This window comes from Erythrolamprus reginae, chromosome 13 (genome assembly GCF_031021105.1).
Source record: "Erythrolamprus reginae isolate rEryReg1 chromosome 13, rEryReg1.hap1, whole genome shotgun sequence".
NCBI classification, from domain to species: Eukaryota; Metazoa; Chordata; class Lepidosauria; order Squamata; family Dipsadidae; genus Erythrolamprus; species Erythrolamprus reginae.
This window is the reverse complement of record NC_091962.1, coordinates 12768162-12791880: the sequence shown is the minus strand read 5'-3', so window position 1 is coordinate 12791880 and position 23719 is coordinate 12768162. Positions and strand designations below refer to the sequence as shown.

General features: G+C 45.7%; 2 protein-coding genes across 7 annotated transcripts; both read left to right on the top strand.

Annotated features, from left to right (window-relative positions):
• The first annotated feature begins 504 nt into the window (after positions 1-504).
• CLK2 (CDC like kinase 2) lies at positions 505-16920 on the top strand. Of its 6 annotated transcripts, none has more exons than XM_070766438.1 (13): positions 505-744; positions 3149-3312; positions 4925-5153; positions 8786-8879; positions 9304-9370; positions 10577-10693; positions 11778-11944; positions 12712-12806; positions 12936-13065; positions 13164-13246; positions 13375-13454; positions 14472-14562; positions 16200-16920. In XM_070766438.1, exons 1-13 carry the CDS (start codon positions 586-588, stop codon positions 16380-16382), a joined length of 1659 nt encoding a protein of 552 aa, XP_070622539.1. In that variant the 5' UTR covers positions 505-585; the 3' UTR covers positions 16383-16920. The 6 variants fall into 6 exon arrangements, with proteins under 6 accessions (XP_070622539.1, XP_070622536.1, XP_070622537.1 ...); XM_070766435.1 differs by having other exon boundaries at positions 505-900; positions 8783-8879; XM_070766436.1 differs by having other exon boundaries at positions 508-900.
• A 583-nt stretch (positions 16921-17503) lies between these two features.
• On the top strand, positions 17504-23256 carry LOC139175369 (complexin-3-like). Its single transcript, XM_070766443.1, has 4 exons — positions 17504-19462; positions 19594-19771; positions 21875-21962; positions 22973-23256. Exons 2-4 carry the CDS (start codon positions 19632-19634, stop codon positions 23177-23179), a joined length of 435 nt encoding a protein of 144 aa, XP_070622544.1. The 5' UTR covers positions 17504-19462; positions 19594-19631; the 3' UTR covers positions 23180-23256.
• Positions 23257-23719: the final 463 nt, after the last annotated feature.

Genomic DNA, 23719 nt, shown 5'->3' with positions numbered 1-23719 from the left:
AATGGAATAAAACAGAACAGAATAGAATTCAATAGAATAGAATAGAATCTCCTATATCCCATATACATCTTCTATCCCTATATCTTTCTTCTATTCTCATTGATTATTTTATCCTATACTCTCTCTTGTATTCTTTCTCTTAATTCTATTTCCTCGAAGGTGTCGTCTGTTACCTTCATTGTGTATTATTGTGTATTGGACAAAAAAAAAAAATAGAAATTTTTGGCCAAGTGTGATGGGACACACAATTTTTCTTGGTGCCTATGCTCTCAGTGTGAATAAAACAAAAGAAAAAAGACATTTCACTTAATTAAATGTAAAAATTCTTTAATCTCAGGCACAACGAAGGATATTTGTGAACCGCGGATGCAGAAAAAAAAAACCCGGATTCATTTCACTGGAGGGAAAAAAGACCTTTCTTGCCAAGCGCACCCGGAAGCTGCCGTCGCGAAGTGGATCCCACGGGGACCGTCTTATTTGTAGGTTTGGATGATCTGCGGCGCGCAAGCGGATGGGGGGGGGGAGACACGTTCCGGGCGCTTTGTGACGCTCCTACGCCGCCCGTCCGTCCGTGCGTGGCGGCACATGCGCGGTCGGCCTCTCCCGTTTTACCTCAGCCGAGCTTTTCCCTCAGAGCGACCCCGGGCGGCGGCGGGGGCGGCGGGCGGACGGGTGGGGAAAAGACGAGCCGCCGCCAAGACGGACTTCCTGTGGGACAAGCGCACCGGGCTGACGGCCAAGAGGGTGAGGCGAGGCGAAGGGGGCCAAGAGGGGGAGGCCTCGGGCGGCGGCGGCTCTTCGGGACCCCGAAACAGGCCCGGAGCAGCCGGGGTGGCCTCCAACCCGACCCAAAATAAAAATATCCCTCCCGGGGCCATTGGTGCACAACTGCCCTGCAAGGTAGGCCGTCCCTGTCCCATTCGGCCGCCTAAGGCAGTGTTTCCCAACCTTGGCTACTTGAGGATACTTGGACTTCAACTCCCAGAATTCCCCAGCCAGCGAACGCTGGCTGGGGAATTCTGGGAGTTGAAGTCCAGATATCTTCAAGTTGCCCTAGGGTTAACATTTATTTTAATAAATTATATATACTGTATAGTAAATTTCATATAATAAATAAATAAAAATGAGGGCGGAGAGGAGGAAGGGAAATCTCTCTGGTTGCCTTTCTTGGGTGGAAGGAAAAGGAGGCCACTAGGAAATCACACCGGAGTAAGACCAACGGGGATTTGGAGGGGGAGAGGAGAGAACTGGGTTTGAGATTTGGGGGTCCCATTGCTCTCTCTCTTTTCAGCCTTGCCCAATGGGAAGATGTCTACGGAGAGGGGCAGAATACAAATCTAATTATTATTATTAATAATAATAATAATAACTTCCCCTAGAGATCCAGTAACAGGTAGTCCTTGACTTACAACCGTCCACTTAGTGACCGTCACAAAGTTTGACAACTGCTTGGGGGGGGAAGGGGGACTTCGGTTGTTCACACTTTAGGGACCTTATGATAGCAAAATCTTCAGAAGAGAAGGATTCAGGGGTCGTGATTTCTGACAGTCTCCAAATGGATGAAGAGTGCGGGCAGGCGGTAGGGAAAGCAAGTGAGATGCTTGGCTGCATAGCTAGAGGTATAACAAGCAGGAAGAGGGAGATTGTGATCCCGTTGTATAGAGTGCTGGTGAGACCCCATTTGGAATAATACTGTGTCCAGTTCTGGAGACCTCACCTACAAAAAGAGATGGATAAAATTGAATGGATCCAAAGACAGGCTACAAAAATGGTGGAAGGCCTTAAGCATAAAACGTATCAGGAAAGACTTCATGAACTCAATCTGTATAGTCTGGAGGACAGAAGGGAAAGGGGGGACATGATTGAAACATTTAAATACTCGAAAGGGTTAAATAAGGTCCAGGAGGAAAGTGTTTTTAATACAAAAGTGAACCCAAGAACAAGGGGACACAATCTGGGATCAGTTGGGGGAAAGATCAGAAGCAACGTGAGAAAATATTGACTTGAAAGAGTAGTAGATGCTTGGAACAAACCTCCAACAGATGTGGTTGGTAAATCCACAGGAACTGAATTTAAACCTGCCTGGGATAAACATATATCCATCCTAAGATAAAATACAGGAAATAGTATGAGGGCAGACCAAATGGGCCAGGAGGTCTTTTTCTGCCATCAATCTTCTATGTTTCTATGATCCAAATTCAACCCCGTTGGACAAGTGACTCATATTTATGTCCAGTGCAGGTGGGCGGGGAGGGGTTCCATGATCCCCTTTTCGTGACTGGACAAGTCAATGGGAGGGAAGCCAGATTCACTTAGCGATCAGGTTACCCCCTGAACAACTTGTGCAGTGATTCACTTAAACAACTGGGCCGAGAAAGCTCATAGAATGTGGACAGAATTCACCAAACGTCTTCCTTGAACGACAACAATTTGGGGGGGCTTCCATTGTGGTCGTGGTTCATGGACTAGCTGTAAAGCCTGGCCTACCTCACAGGATTGTGAGGAAGAATCTTGGAAGTGGGGGCAGGGTGCTAGATGATGAATGAATGAGCTCAAAATGTATAAAACTTTGTAAGGAAGTCATAGAAAAGAGTTCTTTATTGCCCAAGTGTGATTAGACACACAAGGAATTTGTCTTTGGTGCAGATACTCGAGGGTAGATAAAAGAAAATATAACATTCGTCAAAAATCATGAGGAAACAATATTAATATAAATTGTTAGGACACAAGCAACAAGTTACAGTCATACAGTCAAAAGTGGGAGGAGGTGGGTGATAGGAATGATGAGAAAAAACTATTAGTAATAGTCGTGCAAACTTAGCAAATAGTTTGACAGCATTGAGGGAATTATTTGTTTAGCAGAGTGAGGGCGTTTAGGAAAAAACCTGTTCTTGTGTCTAGTTGTCTTGGTGTGCCATGCTCTGTAGTAACGTTTTGAGGGTAGGAGTTGAAACAGTTTATGTCCAAATATTTTTTGGAGAGTTAAGTAGGAAACTTGGAGAGTTAGAAGTGGCTTTCTTTTTTCCTTCCAACTGGCCTACCTTGCAGTGTGGTTGTGTGGTGATTTTGTGGGGTTTTTTCCCCTGTTTCTTACCACTTTTAAGGTTCAACCTCTCAGTCCTCTGGCTTCTTTTCCTCTCCTTGCCAGATGCCTCGTTCTCGGAGGTTTCTGTCTTCAGAACGCAGCAGCCGGGGAAGCTACCGCGACTGTTACCGAAGCCGTAAACACAAGCGTCAACGGAGCCGTTCCCGCTCGAGCAGCAGTGAACGGTGGCGCCACAGAGAGGACAGCTATCAGGTCCGATCTCGGAGGTGAGTAATGGTCCCTAAGGCTAACAATGCACTTAGACCAGTGGTTTTCAACCTTTCTAATGCCGCGACCCCTTAATATAGTTCCTCGTATTGTGGTGACCCCCAGCCATAAGTCTAGCTCTAATTCTCTCAACAAAGCTTTAAGGTGATTGGCAGGAAGGTCAGAGGGACAACCCCACTTTAAACGCCTGATTGGTCGGATCTTGCTTTTTAGCCTTTTTAAATGTATTACAGTATTGTTATTTTAGACTCTAACTATTAGATTTGTTATTATATATTGTTTTTATCATTGCTGTAAGCCGCCCCGAGTCTACGGAGAGGGGCGGCATACAAATCTAATAAATAATAATAATAATAATAATAATAATAATAATAATAATAATTGTAAAAAATATGTTCCAAGGCACCAGAAGTCCTCTACTTACGACCACATTGTCTTTTCCCATGGTCTTAGGCGACCCCTGTGAAACAGTCATTCGACTCCCAAAGGGGTCCCGACCCCCAGGTTGAGAACCACTGACTTAGACCATGACTTAATGACCACCACAATTTCTATAGCTAAGCGAGACGGCGACTGAGTTGAGTTTTGCCTCGTTTTTACAACCTCTCTGCCACAGTTACGAAATGAACTACTGCAGTTAACGTTCGTCATTGGGTGGTTCAATCTGTCTTCCCCACTGACTGTGCGGGTCAAAAAATGACAGAGGGATCACGTGAACCGTTGTAAGTATGAGTCAATTGCTGAGTGTCACGCGACTGTGGGAATGCTGCAGCAGTCATTTGTGAAAAATAATAATAATAATAACAGAGTTGGAAGGGACCTTGGAGGTCTTCTAACCCCTCCTGTTTAAGCAGGAAATCCTACACTACCTCAGACAGATGGTTGTCCAACATCTTCTTAAAAACTTCCAGTGTTGGAGCATTCACAACTTCTGGTGGCAAGCCGTTCCACTGATTCTAACTGTCATTAAATTTCTCCTTAGTTCTTATTTACTGACCATAAATATATTTTTTCAATACTGCTGTAACTTCAGGGGTCACTAAATGAACTATTTTACATGTAATCCTCAAACAGAATTGAGACCAGAATTTCTCTTCCTAAGCAAGATAGTTAAGTGAGCCCTGCCTGATTTTATGACCATTAATTGTTAAACCTAATTGCTAATCACTTTGCTTGTTAAGTGAATCATATAATCAGTTTTCTGGATGAGTGATGTGGTGGCCTAGAGCAGTGTTTCCCAACCTTGGCAACTTGAAGATATCTGGACTTCAACTCCCAGAATTCCCCAGCCAGTGTTTGCTGGCTGGGGAATTCTGGGTGTTGAAGTCCAGATATCTTCAAGTTGCCAAGATTGGGAAACACTGGCCTAGATGTGGAGCCTTTCGCCTCACCATCAGGAGCCTGTGAGTTCGATCCTAGATAGAGGCAGATATTTCTCTCTCTCTGGGCACAATGAGAAGAGACCTGCTGAACAAAACTCTGTGTTGGCGACAGGGAAGGCATCCAGCCAGTAAACACTCAGCGGCATTCAGTTGCTCTCCCCCCCCCCAACTTCACCCTGCAATTAAACGGCGGTTTTCTGGATCACCTTCATTTCGCTCTTCCTCCCAGTTACGACAATCACTCGTCCGACCGACATGCCTACGACCGGCAATACCTGGAGGATTACCGGCGAGACGGCTACAGTGACCGGGGAGGCGATGCCTACTACGAACCCGAATATCACCCTTCGGATGAGTACCAGCGTTCCCGGGACGGCAGTTACCGGAACTGCAAGAGCAACCGGCGGAAACGGCAACGGAGACGGCGCGGGAGCCGCTCCTTCAGCCGTTCCTCCTCGGTGAGTGATCTCTGCTTTTTCCGATCCTTTGATCTCTTCGGCCTCTCCTGATCTCCGGAATTTCGCCTAGGAATGATTGGCATTCTGGATTTTCATGGGAATCGCCACCACGGAATGGGATCCGAGTCTGTCTCTCTTGAATTGGTTGGGAATTGACATTTTTTTCTGGGACTGGCAGTAGTGGAAGCTTGGTCGGGGAAATGTGATTTTAAAGAATTTCCTTCTGTAAAGTTTCCACTGCATAATAGTGGGAGAAGGCTTTTAAAGGCCCTCACATAATCCAAAATATTATTTCTATATATACTGCTCAGAAAAATAAAGGGAACACTTAAACAACAGAATATAACTGCACGTAAGCCAAACTTCTGTGAAATCCAACTGTCCACTTAGGAAGCAAAACCGATTGACAATTTCATTTTGCTGTCAGCACTTTCAACTTTGTACAGAACAAAGTATTCAATGAGAGCATTTCATTCATTCAGCTCTAGGATGTGTTCTTTGAGTGTTCCCTTTATTTTTTTTTCCCAGCAGTGTATTTATTTTGAAGAACTTCAAAGTCAAACATTTCTGATCACGGAGTCTTTCCGGTGGTAGCCCCCTGCTCTTTGAAATGATCAAGCCTCCACCCACCCAACAAAGCTAATCTTGCCCAACTCTATTAACCTTTTCAAAAGCATTAAAAAAAAAAACCCTTTCCCCTGGAGTTGTGGGGCAATTTATTAAACTTACGGTATTCATGATTACATTTATATGTTCCCCACTGTCTCGGGTGAGTCCGGTTGGATTTGACGGCCCTGCTGTACTTTTTCTTTCTATTATTGTTGGTTTCGTAGCCGTATAAATCGGGTGGGTGGCTGGGTAGATAGATAATTTCTGAGCAAACTACAATGGTGGGATAGTGGTTGATCACATCTATCCATTTCATAAGATTCTCTTGCCTTCAAAAACCGTCTGGCCGCTAAAAGTTCCGAGGAAAACTTGTCAGGCCCGGCAGGTAGAGTCACCTGCACAGGGCAAAAGTGTTTTGGCCTCTTCAAAATCTTTAATTTTCTTCTTTTGCTTTCCCAGCGTGTGTGTATGCGCTGGACGAGTGATGCTCAACCATTTTCGGCTCACATGTGTGCACCCACTAGTGTGCCACGGTGCTAGACGAAGGGCATAGAATCTGTCGTCTGTCTATACACATAGTCCTCGACTTACGACCAACATTCACTTGTTAAGTGAGACTTCGCGTAACTGCACCCTATTTTACCCCCCCCTTTTCCCCCTTGCTGCAGTTGTTAAGCGAATCACTTGGTTGTTAAGCGAATAGGGCTTCCCCTGTTGACTTTGCTGATGAGAAGTAACTGAATTTAAACATGCCTGGGATAAACATATATCCATTGTAAGATAAAATACAGGAAATAGTATAACGGCAGACTAGAGGGACCATGAGGTCTTTTTCTGCCGTCAGTCTTCTATGTTTCTATGAAGCCAGATGGGAAGGCTGCTTCGACCGTCATAAATGCGGGACGGTTGCCAAGCACCCAAATTGTGATTGTGGAGTGGGGAAGATGGCTGTAACCTCAAGTCGTAACTTCAAACTGGCATGAAACAAATGGGCCCTAAGTCGAGAACTACCTGTATATTGGTTGGCATTTAGGATTTTTATTTTGGGTACGGACCTCTTATCAGCCCTGCTATAAGACCCTTTTTATTTTTATTTATTTTTATTTATTTGGTTTATTAAATTTATATCCTGCCCCGACTCTTCGGAGAGGGGCGGCATACAAATCTAATAAATTATTATTATTATCCCGCTCTTCTCACAAATAAAAAACAACTCTGGTTTTCCTTCCACAACAGCCCTGTGAGGGAGGTTATTAGGCGACGTGCTTATTTAGACTCTGTTGGTAGATGGCGGGAACTAAATTCAGAATTGCCTGAACGAATTGTTGGTTAAACTTCCAGAAGGAAGTTTTTAAAAAGCGACAAATGCAAAAAAATGAAATTGAAGGCCCCGAAGGCCCAGGTGCAGGTTGGGTTAATTGGGTTTGGTTGTAATCCAAGGGAAGAAGATTTTGGAAAGGGACTCAACCCCAAACGTCAAGAGGTCACTTTTAGGCCGGGTGGATTGCAATCCTAAGAAGCCAGTGGACCTATGCTCTGTGTGACCCAGACCCACATTTTTAAGGGGAATTCAAGACCCACCAGGATGAGAAAAAGTAAAGATGAGGGCTCCTCCATGGGGACTAGAAACCTTGAAAGGAGTGGGGGTGGGTGGGAATAGGATGGAATATGATTGTGCCGTCCTTTTTTCCATCCTCGCCTTAAGGATAGCCAGCGCTGCGCTGTGGCCTGCTTCATTTGCACATCTGCCTTTACAAGAGGTCAGAATGGATGACCTCTGGCAGTTCAGGCCTTTAACAAGGAAAACATTTTTGCATTTGACTGTGGGGAAACTGTGATGCGACCCCACCCCTTCCTTTCCCCTCTCCCAACCCCAGCCAGGTGGGCTATTGATGGTGATGGGAGACAGGAGTTTATCCCCCCCCCCACCTTCCTAGGATCCTCCCCCTCCTCTTCCTTTCGCAGGAGTGGCTTTCTGATATTGGGGAGGGGGTCCAACCCAGAAATTTTCAGTGCCAGCTTGCCTGTTCTCGCCTAGAAACAACCAGGGTGGGGGTGGTGATTATACCTTGTACCTTGTGAGCCGCCCCGGGTTTTTGGAGAAGGGCGGCCTACAAATCTAATAAATAATAAAATATTAATAATATATCCTCTTCTCCTTGGTTTTCTGAACTGCAAACTCAGATTTTGACCCTGGTTGGTGTGAATGGTTTGCTAAATTCTCTTAAATTGAGGGCATGGGGAGAAATTTGGCCTTTCCCTGTCATTCCATCGCTGGCTTTTACTTGAATTGTGGCTTATGGGGTGGGGTCCTCTTCTCGGGGCAGGGGGCACCCCGTTTGCAGAAGGTGCTCTCCCTAACTTTGATGGATGAGCCCTATTTTTTTCCCCCTGAATGCAGGTTGTCCTCGACTTACCACAGTTCATTTTAGGGACCGTTCAAAGTCACAGCCGCGCTGGGGGGAAAAGGGGGGACTTACGACCACTTTCCTACTATGAACGGTGGGGATTTTACAATCGGACGTTTGGCAACCGCTTCACACTTATGACGGTTGTTGCAGCGTCGTCGTCCTCTTTTGCCACCTTCCTACAAGCCGCGTCCACAGGGAAGCCAGATTCGCTTAACGACCACGTGACTAGCTTAAGGAAGGTCATAAAACGGGACAAAGCTCACTTAATAAATGTCTCGCGTTCGGGGGGGTGGTGGCCGTAAGTCGAGGACCACCTGCAAAAGACCACCCTGAGCCGGCGCGTGTGTTGAGCATTGCTTTTCCTCCCTTGCCCCCCCTCTTACTGTTCACGTCTGTTATATATTGTTTATACCTCTACGCCTCTGTGCCGTTACGAACTCGGCCTGGAATTCGTCCCGCCAACACCTCCATATCCGCCACGGGCCCACCGTTGTCCACTTGGCTGGCTTACCCCCTTCGCCGCCCGGGTGAAAACAATGAATGAAAACCCTCCCCTTCTCCGCCCCACCGCCGCCGCCGCTGCCTTTTTCGGGGGGGCCTCCCCGGCAGCAGAGTCGTCCCGGCAGCAGGAGGAGAGCCAAGAACGTGGAAGTCGACGTGGAAGGCCACCTCATCTATCGGGTCGGCGACTGTCTCCAAGAGAGATGTACTGAGAAATCGTAAAATTAATGTCTAGTTTAAGCTCCCCCCACCCCCCCACCCCTCCGTCGCAGTTACAGAATCGTTCTTAGCTTCCTCCCCTTTGCCTCGTTTGTTCCCTTTTATGTTCTCTCTCTTTGCAGTGCCTTTTTTTTTTTTAAAAAAAGACTACACCGCAGTCTTTTTTTATACTCCCCCCCCCTTTTAAGCATCCTTCCTCGCTTTTGGCTCCTATCCCTTCCTTCCCTCCCTCCCATTTTATTTCTGTATCGATATCCGAAGCGTTAGGGACCGGCCAACATAGCTTCTCTTTTTTCTTTTTTTTTTTGGTGGTGATGTTTTGTTATTTGGCCCTCCGGACGCCGGCCCCTGCGCCTCACCCTCTTCTCCCCTCCCCTGCCCCCAAATCTCTTTCCCCCTTTCCTCTGCAGACGAGATCATCACCACTCTCGGGGAAGGCACCTTTGGCCGCGTGGTGCAATGCATCGATCACCGCAGGTAAGCGGACTGCGGAGAAAGGGTGCTACCCTCCAGGTAGTATGGAGGCCCAGCTGGTTGCAAATTTTCCTCCTAGGCTGAATGGCTGCCACAGATCCATGCCTAGAAAGGGTTTCCAGGATGGATGGATGGATGGAGAGAGAAGGAAGATAAGGATAAATGTTAGATGAGATTAGATAGATAGATAGATAGATAGATAGATAGATAGATAGATAGATAGATAGATAGATAGATAGATAGAGTAGATAGATATAAAGATAGAAATTGATACAGTAGATCAATAAATAGATTAGATATGATAGATAGATTAGATAGATAGATAGATAGATAGATAGATAGATAGATAGATAGAGGAGGTAGATAGGTAGATAGGTAGATAGGTAGATGAGGGAGGGAGATAGATAGAGATGAAGATAGATGGATGGATGGATGGATGGATGGATGGATAGATACAGTAGATAAATAGATATAGATAGATACAAGAGATAGATACGATAGATACAGTAGATAGATACAGTAGATAGATAGGCATAGGTAGGTAGGTAGGTAGATAGATAGACAGACACTAAATAGATACAGTAGATAGATACAATATAGATAGATAGATACGATATAGATAGGTAGGTAGGTAGGTAGGTAGATAGATAGATAGATGCAGGCAGGCAGGCAGGCAGATAGGAAATAGAGTTTAGATTAGATAAGTTAAATAGACTAAAGTCAGATTGGAGATGGATGGATAATTGGATGGGTAGAAATAGGTAGATAGGGTGGGTAGGTGGATTGTTGTAAGGTGGGTAGATATAGGTGGTAGAAACAGAGGGAGAGGGAGCAGGAGAGAGAGGGATGATAGAAATAGACATAGAGAAGAATTAGAGATGAGATGACAGACAAAAATCAGATAGATTGGGGATGGATAGTGATTAGATGAATGGAGGGATAGACAGACAGATAGATGGATGGATAGATCGATGCAGAGTTTCTCAATCTGACCAATTTGAAGATTCCTGGACTTTTAACTGCCAGAATTCCCCAGCCAGCCAGGGCTTTAAACAAATGACAGTTGAGTATCAATGTGCCAAGCTGGTCTGTCTTGGTCTTATATTAGGCCAGAGCAGAGCATTTACAAAGAGGGCCGGGTCAGTCCGCCTGCCCTGGTTGCTTTCCCTGCCCTCACTTTCTTCCCCGTCGTTTCTCCGACCCTTTCAGGGGCAACACCCGGGTGGCCCTCAAAATCATCAAGAACGTCGAGAAATACAAAGAAGCCGCTCGCTTGGAGATCAACGTTCTGGAGAAAATCAACGAGAAAGATCCCAACAACCAAAAGTAAGTTGGCTTGGGGCCCCCTCCTGGGTGAGAAAGAGGCTTTGTATTTTGGGACACATTTTTGCTCCCGGGGACGAATGCCCGGCCTTGCGGTGCCAACTTGCAATGGACGGTTGATTCCTGGGTCAGAAGACCAGCCTGGCACCCAGGAGCCTCCGCTAGAGATTTATCCTAACTGGGTAAGCGGTGCAGGCAGTCCTCAACTTACGACCACTCCTTTAATGGGTGTTCCAAATCACACCCGTGCTGAAAAAAACAAGGGACTTGCCGCTGGTCCTCGCTCTTGTGACCCAGGGACACTGGAGCGGTCTTGCAGGCAAAATACAGGGGCTTGGCCATTGGTAACATATTTACGATGTTTGCAAGATCGTGGAAGGGGGTGGGGAGTATCACCTGTGTCATTTGCAACTGTGCCAATGAGCAAAGCCAGTGAGGAAAGATGGTTTCGCTTAATGACCATGTGATTACTGTGATTATTTATTAAGTTTATATGCCGCCCCTCTCCGAAGGCTCGGGACGGCTTACAACATATAAAAGCAGTATACATCGAGATATAATACTTAAAGTTAAAATTTAATCATTTAAAAAGTTTTATAGATGCGTGAGAGATATTAAGGGTATAAAAAGTCAATAAAACAGAAAAACCATGGGGAAAATGGTACAAATGGATCTAAAATGGAACAATTCAGAGAAATGTAAAGAGAAATACATACAACACTCTCTCATTAAGATTAGCACAAGTAAATGTATAAATATATAAAGTTGTATACTTTTTTGACTTACGGACGATGGCTTCCCTCCCCCCCCCCCTTTTCCCTGTTTTTATTGGCTGGGTCATTGCTTCCCCCTCCTTTATTTTTAAGAGAATAGGCCCAAAACAGATCTGGCCAGGTCTGTGATAGAACCCTTAATAGATACAATCACATTTACTCATAGGTGTGCTCCATGTTTCAGTCCAACCCGACCTGTGTTTTCTCGGGTGCCAAGCATATAAGTCAATTAAATTACATTTTTGAAACGTTAATTCCTCTCTTTCCAACCTCTCCTCCTCCTCCTCCTCTTTGCCTTGGTTGCTCTTTTTCAGCCTCTGCGTCCAGATGTATGACTGGTTTGACTATCACGGCCATATGTGCATTTCCTTCGAGCTTCTGGGCCTCAGCACCTTCGATTTCTTGAAGGACAACAACTACCTTCCTTACCCGCTCCACCAGATCAGGCACATGGCTTACCAAGTGTGCCAGGCGGTCCGATGTGAGTGTCCGGGGTGGGAAGGGGGCAGCAAGGGGGCTGGGAGAAGAGGGGAGGGGGGAGGGGGGTCATTCTAATTTGTTTTGAATTAGCTGGCAGTGACTTTCAGTGTAAAAGGGTGCGTGCCAACTGCCCTACTTCCATCCGTCCATCTGCCTGCCTGCCTGCCTACCTATCAATCTAAATGATCATCTATCCCTATCTTTTCCTTCCTTCTCATCCATCCATTCATCCACCCAATCTTTATTTTTCCATTTCCTCTCCATTTCTTGTCTCCACTTTTTATTCCCTCCCTCGCTTCCCTCTTTGTCTGTGTGTCTATGAACCTCCTTCCTTCCTTCCTTCCTTCCTTCCTTCCTTCCTTCCTTCCTTCCTTCCTCTTCCTTCCTTCTTTTCTTCCTTCCTTCCTTCCTTTCAACCCACCCATCTATCCATCCAATCTTTGTATCTTTCCTCTCCATTTCCTCTCCATTTCTTGTCTCCACTTTTTCTTCCCTCCCTTCCTTGTTGCTTTGTCTGTGTGTCTATCTATCACCTTCCTTCCTTCCTTCCTTCCTTCCTTCCTTCCTTCCTTCCTCTTCTTTCTTCCTCTTTCTCTTTATCTGCTTGCTTGCTCCCTCCCTCCCTGTATTTGTATCTCTCTTCTCCATTTCCCCTCCATTCTTTTCCTTCCCTCCCTCTTTGTATCTTTCTCCTCCATTCCTCCCTCCATTCTTTCCCTCCACCTCCTTTCTTCTCTCCCTCTCTCTTACCTTTTCTCTCCCTCCCAGTTCTACACGAGAACAAGCTCACCCATACAGACCTCAAGCCAGAGAATATCCTTTTCGTAAATTCGGACTACGAGATGACCTACAACCTGGAAAAGGTGGGTTTTTGTCCCGTCTCCTTCTGTGCTGTGGCCCCCCCCTCCCCTTCAAGGCTACTCTGGGTTGGGCCCAATGGTGGGAGAACATTGTCCTGGCTGCTGACTCCCACTTTTTCCCTTCCTTCCCAGAAACGCGACGAGCGCAGCATCAAGAACACCGCCATTCGCCTGGTGGATTTTGGCAGCGCCATTTTCGATCACGAACATCACAGCACCATCGTCTCCACGCGGCACTATCGGGCACCTGAGGTTATTTTAGGTCAGTAGTTCGACCCCGGTGCCCCTCTCAGCTCCGGGTTTTAGTTCTGAATACCACAAATGCAGACTTGAAGCTCCCCTTTTTTCTTTGGGTAACAGAGCTCGGCTGGGCCCAGCCTTGTGACGTTTGGAGCGTTGGCTGTATCGTCTTCGAGTATTATATGGGCTTCACCTTGTTCCAGGTGAGTGTGGCAGGTAGGAGCCATTGGAAGAAGGTGGGGTGGGTGTGCCATAACAAAATCAGATGGTTCAAGGTCTTTGCTTCGTCTTTTTTTTTGTTCACTAACTAAAACTCCCCTCTCCTTTGTAGACCCACGACAATCGCGAACACCTGGCTATGATGGAACGTATCTTAGGCCCCATCCCATCGCGGATGATCCGAAAAACAAGGTAAGAGTGTTGGGGGCAGAGGAAGGAAGGGGTACGATCCTCAGGGATGGTAGAAAAGCTAAAGAAACGGTCATAAGTCAAAGGTTCACCTGTACAGTGGTACCTCTGCTTAAGAACTTCATTCGTTCCGTGACCAGGTTCTTAAGTAGAAAAGTTTGTCAGTAGAAGCAATTTTTCCCATAGGAATCAACGTAAAAGCAAATAATGCGTGCAAACCCATTAGGAAAGAAATAAAAGCTCAGGATTTGGGTGGGAGGAGGAGGAGGAAGAAGAGGAGGAGGATAGTCGCTGATGAAGGAAGAAGGTGAGGGGAATAAAAAAATCCAAAATTTTAGGGCAAAAAAAAAGAAAAAGAGGGACCCTGAGGCGGCGAGGAGGAGCACACACCTCCTGTACACTGCCTCCCATACACTGGCTGCTGCTGCTGCTGCTACCTGCTTCCCCTTCCTTCCCATGCTGAAGGGCTCCCCTCTCCTCTTGCTCTCTCACTCGCTTTTCCTTCACTGTGGTGACTCTTCGGTTTGGCTGAAACTGAGTTGATCTGGCTGGGGAGAAGCGCCCCCTTTTGCCTTTCCGCGCCCAGACGCTCCGGGAGGCAACCTCGCGCCGGGTGTATGGGAGGCAGCGCGAGGGAGTCACCACAGCGAAGTGGTTTCTTCCCTCTCCAAGCACCCAGAGAAAGGAAAATGCTCCGTTCACTCTGGGCTACCAAAACCTCCTCAAGCACCACCGAAAGGCTCTTTTGGCAGCCCAGAAAAGCCCGAAATGACCGGAAAGTGGCTGGGCCTTCGTGCCGCTCTCAAATTTCAGGCTCGGGTTGTTAAGTAGAAAATGGTTCTTAAGAAGAGGCAAAAAAACCTTGAACACTCGGTTCTTATCTAGAAAAGTTCTTAAGTAGAGGCGTTCTTAGGTAGAGGTACTGCTGTATTTTTATACCAAGGAGCAACACACACTTGCCCTTCGTACCACTGACGGTTTTTTCTGATGTTTCTTTTTTTTCCCCTTTTCCTGGTTTAGGAAGCAGAAATATTTCTACCACGGACACCTGGACTGGGATGAGAATACCTCCGCGGGGCGCTACGTGCGTGAAAACTGCAAGCCGCTCCGGGTAAGCCAGGGCCTGTCCCTGTGTCCCACCAGCCTGACCAAGTTTGGATTCCTTCAGGAAACCATAATCGTACATCACAACGAATGTGATAAATACATGCCAGGCCCCGAGCTTCTGGATTTTGGTCACTGAGAGTGTGAAAAACAGCCCTAAGTCATATATTTCAGTATCATCAGACCCTAAACGAGTGGATTTCCTGTCTTTGGCCATTGTCCATGCCTCCTCCTCCTCCTCCAGCTATTAAACTCACAGAAACGGGAGGGACCGTAGAGGTCCTGTAGCCCGACCCCACGCAAGGAGAAACTTTGCAGCCTGTTTCTCCAGCCACCGGCTTAATTTTATTTTATTTATTTATTTATTTAATTTGGCTTCTATGCCGCCCAATCCCGAAGCACTCAGGGCAGCTCAGAAAATTACATATAACAGCAACAATAAAAAGGAGTCAAGAAAGAGGAACTAATATCTAAAATCCTAATTGAAACTAAGGACAATTCAACAGCCTACATACTAGTCATTCATACCAATTCAGACACATGGACAAGATAGTGGTTGATTTAGGGCCCCCAGGCCTGCTGGCATGATAATCATAATCATAATCATAAACACAAGAATAAGGGGGCGCCATCTGAGGTTAGTTGGGGGAAAGATTAGTAACGTGAGAAAATATTTTACTGAAAGAGTAGTAGATGCTTGGAACAAACAATTTCTTTTTGATTCTCTTACTAAAACCTCAATTTAAAAAGGCTAATAAAATAATAATAATAATAATAATAATAATAATAATAATAATAATAATTTTATTAGATTTGTATGCCGCCTGTCTCTGAGGACTCAGAGCGGCTCACAACAGGACAATACAGAATATCTCCGGGACCAACTTCTGCCGCACAAATCCCAGTGAGCGGTTAGGTCCCACAGAGTTGGCCTTTTCCGGGTCCCGTCGACGAAACAATGTCGTCTGGTGAGGCCCAGGGGAAGAGCCTTCTCTGTGGTGGCCCCGATCCTCTGGGATCAACTCCCCCCCGGAGATTAGGACTGCCCCCACCCTCCTTGCCTTTCGTAAACTCCTTAAAACCCACTTCTGACGTCAGGCATGGGGAAATTGATTCTGTTTCTGTTTTATGTATGGTTTGTATGAGATGTATGATTGCTTTTTATATTAAGGGTTTTTAAATTGTTTTAATCAATTGGATTTATACTGTTTTATTGTTGTGAGCCGCTCCGAGTCTTCGGAGGGGGGCGGCATACAAATCTAATAAATAAATACAGACAGACAGACAGACAGACAGACAGACAGACAGAATATACAAATCCAATGGTTAAAAACAGTTTAAAACCGTCATAAAAATAATCATAGCCAGGTCTTCGTGGCCTTATGGAAAGCCAGCAGGATGGGGGCCGTATGGACCTCGGGGGCGGGGGGGAGTTGGTTCCATAAAGTCGGGGCGGCAGCAGAGAAGGCCCTCCCCCTGCGGCCCCGCCAACCTGCATTGTTTAGCTGGTGGGAGCTGGAGGAGGCCGACCCTGGGTGCTCTAATTGGTCTCTGGGAGGTCTGTGGCAGGAGGAGCGTTTTTAACGGGCGCCCCACTTCACCCCACTCTTCCTCCTAGCCGTTCCTCTCTGCTTCTCTTTCCAGAGATACCTGGCGTCCGAAGCTGAAGAACACCACCAGCTCTTCGACCTTCTGGAGGGCATGCTAGAATATGAACCGGCCAAGCGGCTGGTCCTCTCCGAGGCCCTCAAGCACCCCTTCTTCAGCGTCCTCCAACTGCAGCCCGCCCCTAAAGCTTGGGATTCGAACCGGGACATCAGCCGGTGACCCATCGGGCCTCTTGCCTTCGTTTCCTGAACCCTGACACACACACACAAACACACACACAAACACACACACTCAACATATTTGGCCCCTGTGGTGGCTGTCACGTCTTTCTCCATTTTTGGTGCTTTTACAACCGTCCGAAGAATATAGAAAAAAAACCTTTGAGTTCTCCTCCCCCTCCAGGTTCTCTCCCTTTTTGTTACTGTATAAAGCTTGTGGATATGTTAAATAGTCTGTAAATATCTCTGTCGATAATACACACACACGTATATATATATATGTGTGTGTGTGTTTGGGTGTGTAAATTATATACGAGACACACACGATATCTTGGTGCCATTTCCCTCCCTCTGTAAATAATGCTACCATTGTCCACCCCCTCCCTTCTCCTTCCTGCCTGGTTCTCTACCCCGCGTGGAGTTTGCGGTTGTCGGACAATTATTTTTGGGGAGAACAAACCGCATCCCCGTTTCAAATGCCGGGATTTTATATGAATTTTGTACAGTCTTGATGGGGAAAATAAAAAAGGCCACGTCCAGTGACGTCTGCTCTGTGTGGGTGTTAACGCTTCCTGGAGATGGACAGCAGAAAAGGACCTCCTGGTCCATCTAGTCTGCCTTTGTACTACAGTATTTCCTACTTTTCATCTTAGGGTGGATCTGTGTTTATCCCAGGCAGGTTTAAATTCAGTTAAATTCATGTTCTCTCCACTTTTCTCTCTCCTCTCACCCTAAATGGTAATAACGCCAAATCCAGTCTAAACCTCTGGCCGAGCGTGTGATTGATTATAATTATACTTATTTCTGGCAACACACATACAATTCCAGGGTATCCGATTGTGTTCCTTGCCCCAGTGTGCTTCTATTCAGGATAGGGGGAAAAATTATCCCTTCACTAAAACACGATCCTAACTCACTTTCCAGCGCCGCCGTAATTTCAGTCCGTTACTAAGTGAACTGTTGCAAGTCGAAGACTACTTGTGTTAGATCCGGAGGCGTGGGCCGACTCTTCCTGTTCTAAGAAAGCATTGTACGTCCAGGACTATATAGCAGGGTGCTAATTTTGCCTTAAATTTATATCAAAGCCTGAATCCCGAACGGCTAGATTTTTCTCAAAGGGCTGCAAATTAGCAAGATCTAAGTGCATATTAAAAATTGGCTGAACAAAAGAAAAAAATAGCAGCGACTTGTTTAACAGCCAAAATTCTGGCCCCCATTGTGGTCGTAAGTCCAGGGTGTTAATTTGTTTCAGAAAAGTGCGTCTTTTAAGCCGCAGATGATTTAAGGCTAAAGAGAAAAAAAAGGGACGATGGACTCAGCGTCCCTCCCCCTTCGATGCTGGACGTAAGGCGCTTAAAACCCAAGTCCTTGGCAGCTGCGGCTGAGCTGGTCCTTCAGTTTGTTCTACAAACCCTTTCGTCCCTCTCCATGGGACTGTTGTGTCTATTGTGGTGCAAAGGGTTGCTTTGGACAGCAAAGCCCAGGACTCTGGTTCTATTTTTGATTGACAAGTGCTAAGCAATGTTCATAAAGGCAGTGCCAGTCCTTTGGTCAATTGTTTTGGTTGAGGAATCTTTTCAGTTCGTTCACAGCTCCTGGTGCTTTTCTTGTTGTCATTACAGTATTTTATTTTTTCTAGTATTATATGTTAAGGAATTGCGTGTATCTCTCTCTTTGTCTGTCTATCTCTTCATCTAATATCTATATCCATGTATCTCTAATATCTATCATTATCCATCTAATTATCTTTATCTTATCTGTCTGTCTGTCTGTCTCTATCTATCTATCTATCTATCTATCTATAATATCTATATTATCCATCTAATATTCATCCATCCATCTTCATCTAATATATATCATCTATCTATCTGTCTGTCTATCTATCTACCTACCTCTAATATCTATATTATCCATCTAATGTCCATCCATCCGTCTATCTTCATCTAATATCTATATCATCTCTACCTACCTACCTACCTACCTATCTATATCATCTAATTCTAATCTATTCATATATCTCTTTCTTTCTCACTCTCTTCATCTAATATCTATATCAATCCATTTCTGCCTACCTACCTACCTACCTACCTACCTATCTATCTCTTCATCTAATATCTATATCCATGTATCTAATTATCTAATTATCTCTATCCTTATCTGTCTGTCTATCTACCTACCTACCTACCCCTAATATCTATATTATCCATCTAATGTCCATCCATCCATCCATCCAACCATCTATCTTCATCTAATATCTATATCATCTCTACCTACCGTACCTACCTACTTACCTACCTACCTACACCTATCTATCATCTAATATATTCATATATCTCTTTCTTTCTCCCTCTCTTCATCTAATATCAATCCATTTCTACCTACCTACCTATCTATCTCTTCATCTAATATCTATATCATTCTCTCTCCATATCTCATCTCTTTGTCTGTTTGTCTCTCTCTCTGTTCCTCCTTTTCAGCCTTGTCCAATCTTTGGAGACCTCCTGGACAAGCCCCTGCAGTTTTCTTGCCACAGTTTTTCAGAAAGAGGCTTGCCATTGTCTCCTCCTTAGGGCTGAGAGAAAGTGGCTGGTCCAAAGGTCAACTGAGGCAGGACTAGAACTCCCAGTCTTTTGGTTCCAAGCCTTGCACCTTAACCCAAACTCTCTTCTTCCTACCTGGGATAAATCTATTTGTCCTACAGGTACCACAAGGTGTTGTAAACTGGCCTTCCACCTTAAAAACAAATTTAGGATCTGCTTTTAACCCGGGGTTCTCCCAAATCCATTGAGGACTAGCTCCTTGCTGTTTATCCAAGAAAGACTAAATACCTGAAGCTGTTTGTCCTCCAGACAAGGGCACACACCTAATGATCTTCCCAACAGCTCCGCTTACATACCATCTGCCCCGAGTCTTGCCAGCTGTCGTGCAAATGGATCAAGGCAAACGTGTCCTCCTTATTGCTCCTGATCTCCACTTAAAGATCTCCAGCAGACAAGATTTGTAATCATCCTTTGGCCACGTCCAGAGAGGGGAGATCTACCTACTCCAAGAGAAGCTGAACGACACTGGGAATTTACCTTTGTGAGTCCCATCGTTGTTCGATGGAAAGCGAGAATTATCGGTTGGGATGTAGACTTTGCTTCGGTTCCGGCGGAGGGAGAAAAGTGTTGTTTTTGCGTCTTTCGTAAAGCTTGCTTTGCGTTGCTTTTCAGCCCCAGCCTCTTCTCCATTCAGCTCCCATCCTTTTACCATGAGACCATCGGGGTTTGGGGACGCAGTGAAAGAACTGCTGTGTGGTTTTTCAGCCGGTTCCGCCAAGGACAAAGACATCGGCGTCCAGAGAAGCCTCAGCTGGGAACCAGTCAAGATGCAAACCCACCCAAGGCAGAAGTAAGTGCGGTTCACAAATTGGTATACTGTACAGTGATACCTCGTCTTACAAACGCCTCGTCATACAAACTTTTCGAGATACAAACCCGGGGTTTAAGATTTTTTTGCCTCTTCTTACAAACTATTTTCCCCTTACAAACCCACCGCCGCTGCTGGGATGCCCCACCTCCGTACTTCCGTTGCCAGCGAAGCACCCGTTTTTGCGCTGCTGAGATTCCCCTGAGGCTCCCCTCCATGGGAAACCCCACCTCCGGACCTCTGTGTTTTTGCGATGCTGTGATTTCACTGAGGCTCCCCTTGCTGGGAAACCCCACTTCCGGACTTCCGTTGCCAGCGAAGTGCTCTTTTGCACTGCTGGGATTCCCCTGCAACATCACAAAAACACAGAAGTCGGGAGGTGGAGGTGGAGTTTCCCATGGAGGGGAGCCTCGGGAATCCCAGCAGCACAAAAACGGGTGCTTCGGCTGGCAAAAGGGGGGAATTTTGGGCTTGCACGCATTAATCGCTTTTCCATTGATTCCTATGGGAAACATTGTTTCGTCTTACAAACTTTTCACCTTAAGAACTTCGTCCCGGAACCAATTAAGTTTGTAAGACAAGGTATCACTGTACTGTATTTTTCGGAGTATAAGACACACTTTTCCCATTCCTAAAGGAGGCTGATAATTTGGGTGCCGTCTTACACTCTGAATGTAGCCTTTTTTTCAGTCATAACTAGCTGCTAATGATCTTTCCAGCTCTTACCTTGCGAGCTCTTTCATTGTTACTCTCTGCGAAGAATGTTTTCCAAGTCCTAACTCTTTTTTTATTGTTCTAACTTGCTCCGAATAAGTTTCTTTCCAGCTCTAACCAGGTGCTAATGATCTTCCCAGCTCTTACCGGCTTGCAAGCTCTTTCATTGTTACTCTCTGCGAAGAATGTTTTCCAAGCCCTAAGTCTTTGCAGGGCTTTTTCCATTTCTCTACTTGCTCCAAATGTTTCTTTCCAGGTGCTAACGATATTCCCAGCTCTTACTGGCTTGCAAGTTCTTCCATTGTTACTCTCTAAATAAAGTAAATAAAATAAAGGGTTTTTTTTTAAAGTCCTAACCAGGGAATAAAATAATGTGCTGGCTAAGGACGCTAGCCAGATAAATACCTGGTAAGCAGATTCTTTTTCCTATTGTTCTCCCCCAAAACTAAGGTGGATCCTTTCTTTCTTTCTTTCCTTCCTTCTTTCCTTCCTTCCTTTCTTCCTTTCTTTCTTAAGAAACCACAGAGTCCGGTGGCTCATTCCAGGTGTTGACAACTCTGTTGCTGAAGTCAAATTTTCTGCAATCGAGTTTGGAGCAGTTTATTTTGAGTTTGTATCTACTATGTGCTCGTATATTATTATGGTTGAAGCTGAAGTAGTCACTGACAGGTAGGATGTTGTAACAAATAATTTTGTGTACTACACTTAGGTCAGACTGTAGCCGGCATAGTTTAAGTTGCCCAAGCCCAAAATTATGAGCAAACTGTTCGAAATCACACAGCTTAATAGCTATATAAGTAGTTGAAATAGATATATCGATATAGATAAAGATAGATGATAGATTAGATAGACAGATGGCTGGCTGGCTGGATATAGATGGATAGGTAGGTAGGTAGATAGATAGATAATAAAAAAAGAATAAACAGGTGGAGAGAGGGAAGGGAGAGAGGGATTGTGGAGCAAAAGGAAGGAAAGGAATCTAGGAAAAGAGATACAGATAGAATGGAAGGAAGGAATAGATTAATGGGTATCTTTTCATCCTCTCCTCCTTGCCTTTTTTGCTCTCTAGTTCCATTTTGAAGCATTGATACCAGAGTACTGTATTTGATCTAGTCAGTTTCCCAGTGCCAACTCCCAGAGTCGCTTTTCTTTGCTTCTGATAAAACTGATGGGAATTAAAACTGTTAGTATCTTTCTTCGGGCTATAAAATCTTCCAATTCTGTAGAAGAAACGTATAAAAGCAGGGGAGATTTTTCCCCCCCCAGGAGAAACAGTGCCTGGCTACGCGTTCGAAACCTGTGTTTTGTGTTCGGGAGTCGATGCCGCACTTTTATGATTTCCTTTCCCCTCTTCTCTTCCTCCTTTGCCAGGGCTGAACGAGATGCTGTTTTTGCCCGGCAGAAAACCCAGCGTGCTTCTCTCAGAGCTCATTTGAGGGAGAAATACAACCTCCCGAAGGTGAGAAAATTTTTTTTGGCTTCCGAAAGGACCGGTACAGGTTCCAGGTAGTCCTAAAATTATGACTCAAATTAATAAAATACAGATACAGTGGTGCCTCTACTTACGAACTTAATTCGTTCTGGGACCAGGTTCTTAAGTAGAAAAGTTTGTAAGAAGAAGCCATTTTTCCCATAAAAGCAAATAATGAGTGCGATTGGGGAAACCACAGGGCGGGTGGAGGCCCTGTTTCCTCCCAGGAGATTCCTAGAGGCCCCACGAAGGCTTCTCCCTGCCTTTCTGACCCTGTTTCCTCCCAGGAGATTCCTAGAGAGGCCCCATGGAGGCTTCTCCCCGCCTTTCTGACCCTGTCTCCTACCAGGATATTCCTAGAGAGGCCCCACAGAGGCTTCTCCCCGCCTTTCTGACCCTGTTTCCTCCCATGAGATTCCTAGAGAGGCCCCATGGAGGCTTCTCCCCGCCTTTCCGGCCCTGTTTACTCCCAGGAGATTCCTAGAGGCTTCTCCCTGCCTTTTCCGGTTACAGTTTCGGAGGCTCGGGGTTTATAAGTGGAAAATAGTTCTTGAGAAGAGGCAAAAAAATCTTGAACCCCCGGTCCTTATCTAGAAAAGTTCGTAAGTAGAGGCGTTCGTAGGTAGAGGGACCACTGTACTCCTCGACTCAACAGCCATTCCTTTAGCGATGGGAATCAAAATGGCTTTTTCACACTCAACAACCGTTACAGCCTCCCTGGGGATCACGCAATCCAAATTCAGCCACTGACTATTTTGACTATTTATTTCGTATTTGTGATGGTCATAGTATGGGAATTATGGGCAGCGTGGTGGTGTTGGTGTTTGCGCATGTGTGGAGGGATAGGAAATGGGTGTGGGCGCATGCGCCTGTGCTACCACAAACACACACAACTTTTGGCACGCGGACCAGAAAAGGTTCCCCATCACCCGGTAGAGGGTCTCTATTCTGCTTGTCGATCTTTATTCTTTCTTTCTCCCTTTCCCTTCTTCTCTCAGAACCCGGCGGACGAAAAGCAGCTGGGAGCCGCGAAGGTGAAGCCACAGCTGCCCCGAGACCTTCTGAGCCTGGTGCAACCCACCACGGCCTTGCCGATCCCTCCCAACCTCCCTGGCTTCGGCAGGATAGATTTCGAGTCCTTGCAAACGACCCTCCAGAGCCCAGCGCAGTCTTTCCCACGGCCGGGCCAATGTCGTGTCATGTGAAACAAGGCCGCCTTTTTGTTGTTGTTGTTGTTGTTGAAGATGCAGGAAATAAAATAAAAAATTTGCGTAGCGAGCAACCTTGGGTTTCTTGGAAGGCTGCTTCGGCCGTCTCGTAGAACGTCGGAAAGGTTGCAAACTTTGAGTAGGAAGAGGGGGCCATGTCCAGATGTAGCCCTGCGGCCATTATAGAAGCGGTCCTCGACTTACGACCACAATGGAGCCCCAGAGGAGTCTAAAAGGCGTTTATAAATTTAATAAATTAATAATAATAATAATAATAATAATTTATTAGATTTGTATGCCGCCCCTCTCTGAAGACTCCAAAGAGAATTAAATTCCTGTTGCTCAGTGAGTCATTTTGTCAGGTCCCCTATTCTACGACCTTTCTTGCCACAGCGGTTAAGGGGGTTAAGTGAACCCCAGTTGGCTCTTGCAGCATGAATCATCTTTTTTATAAAAAAACACACAACACATTTATCATTTACAGTGTATTTACAGCGTGCAGATAGTCCTCAATTGACAATCATTCGTTTAGCGACC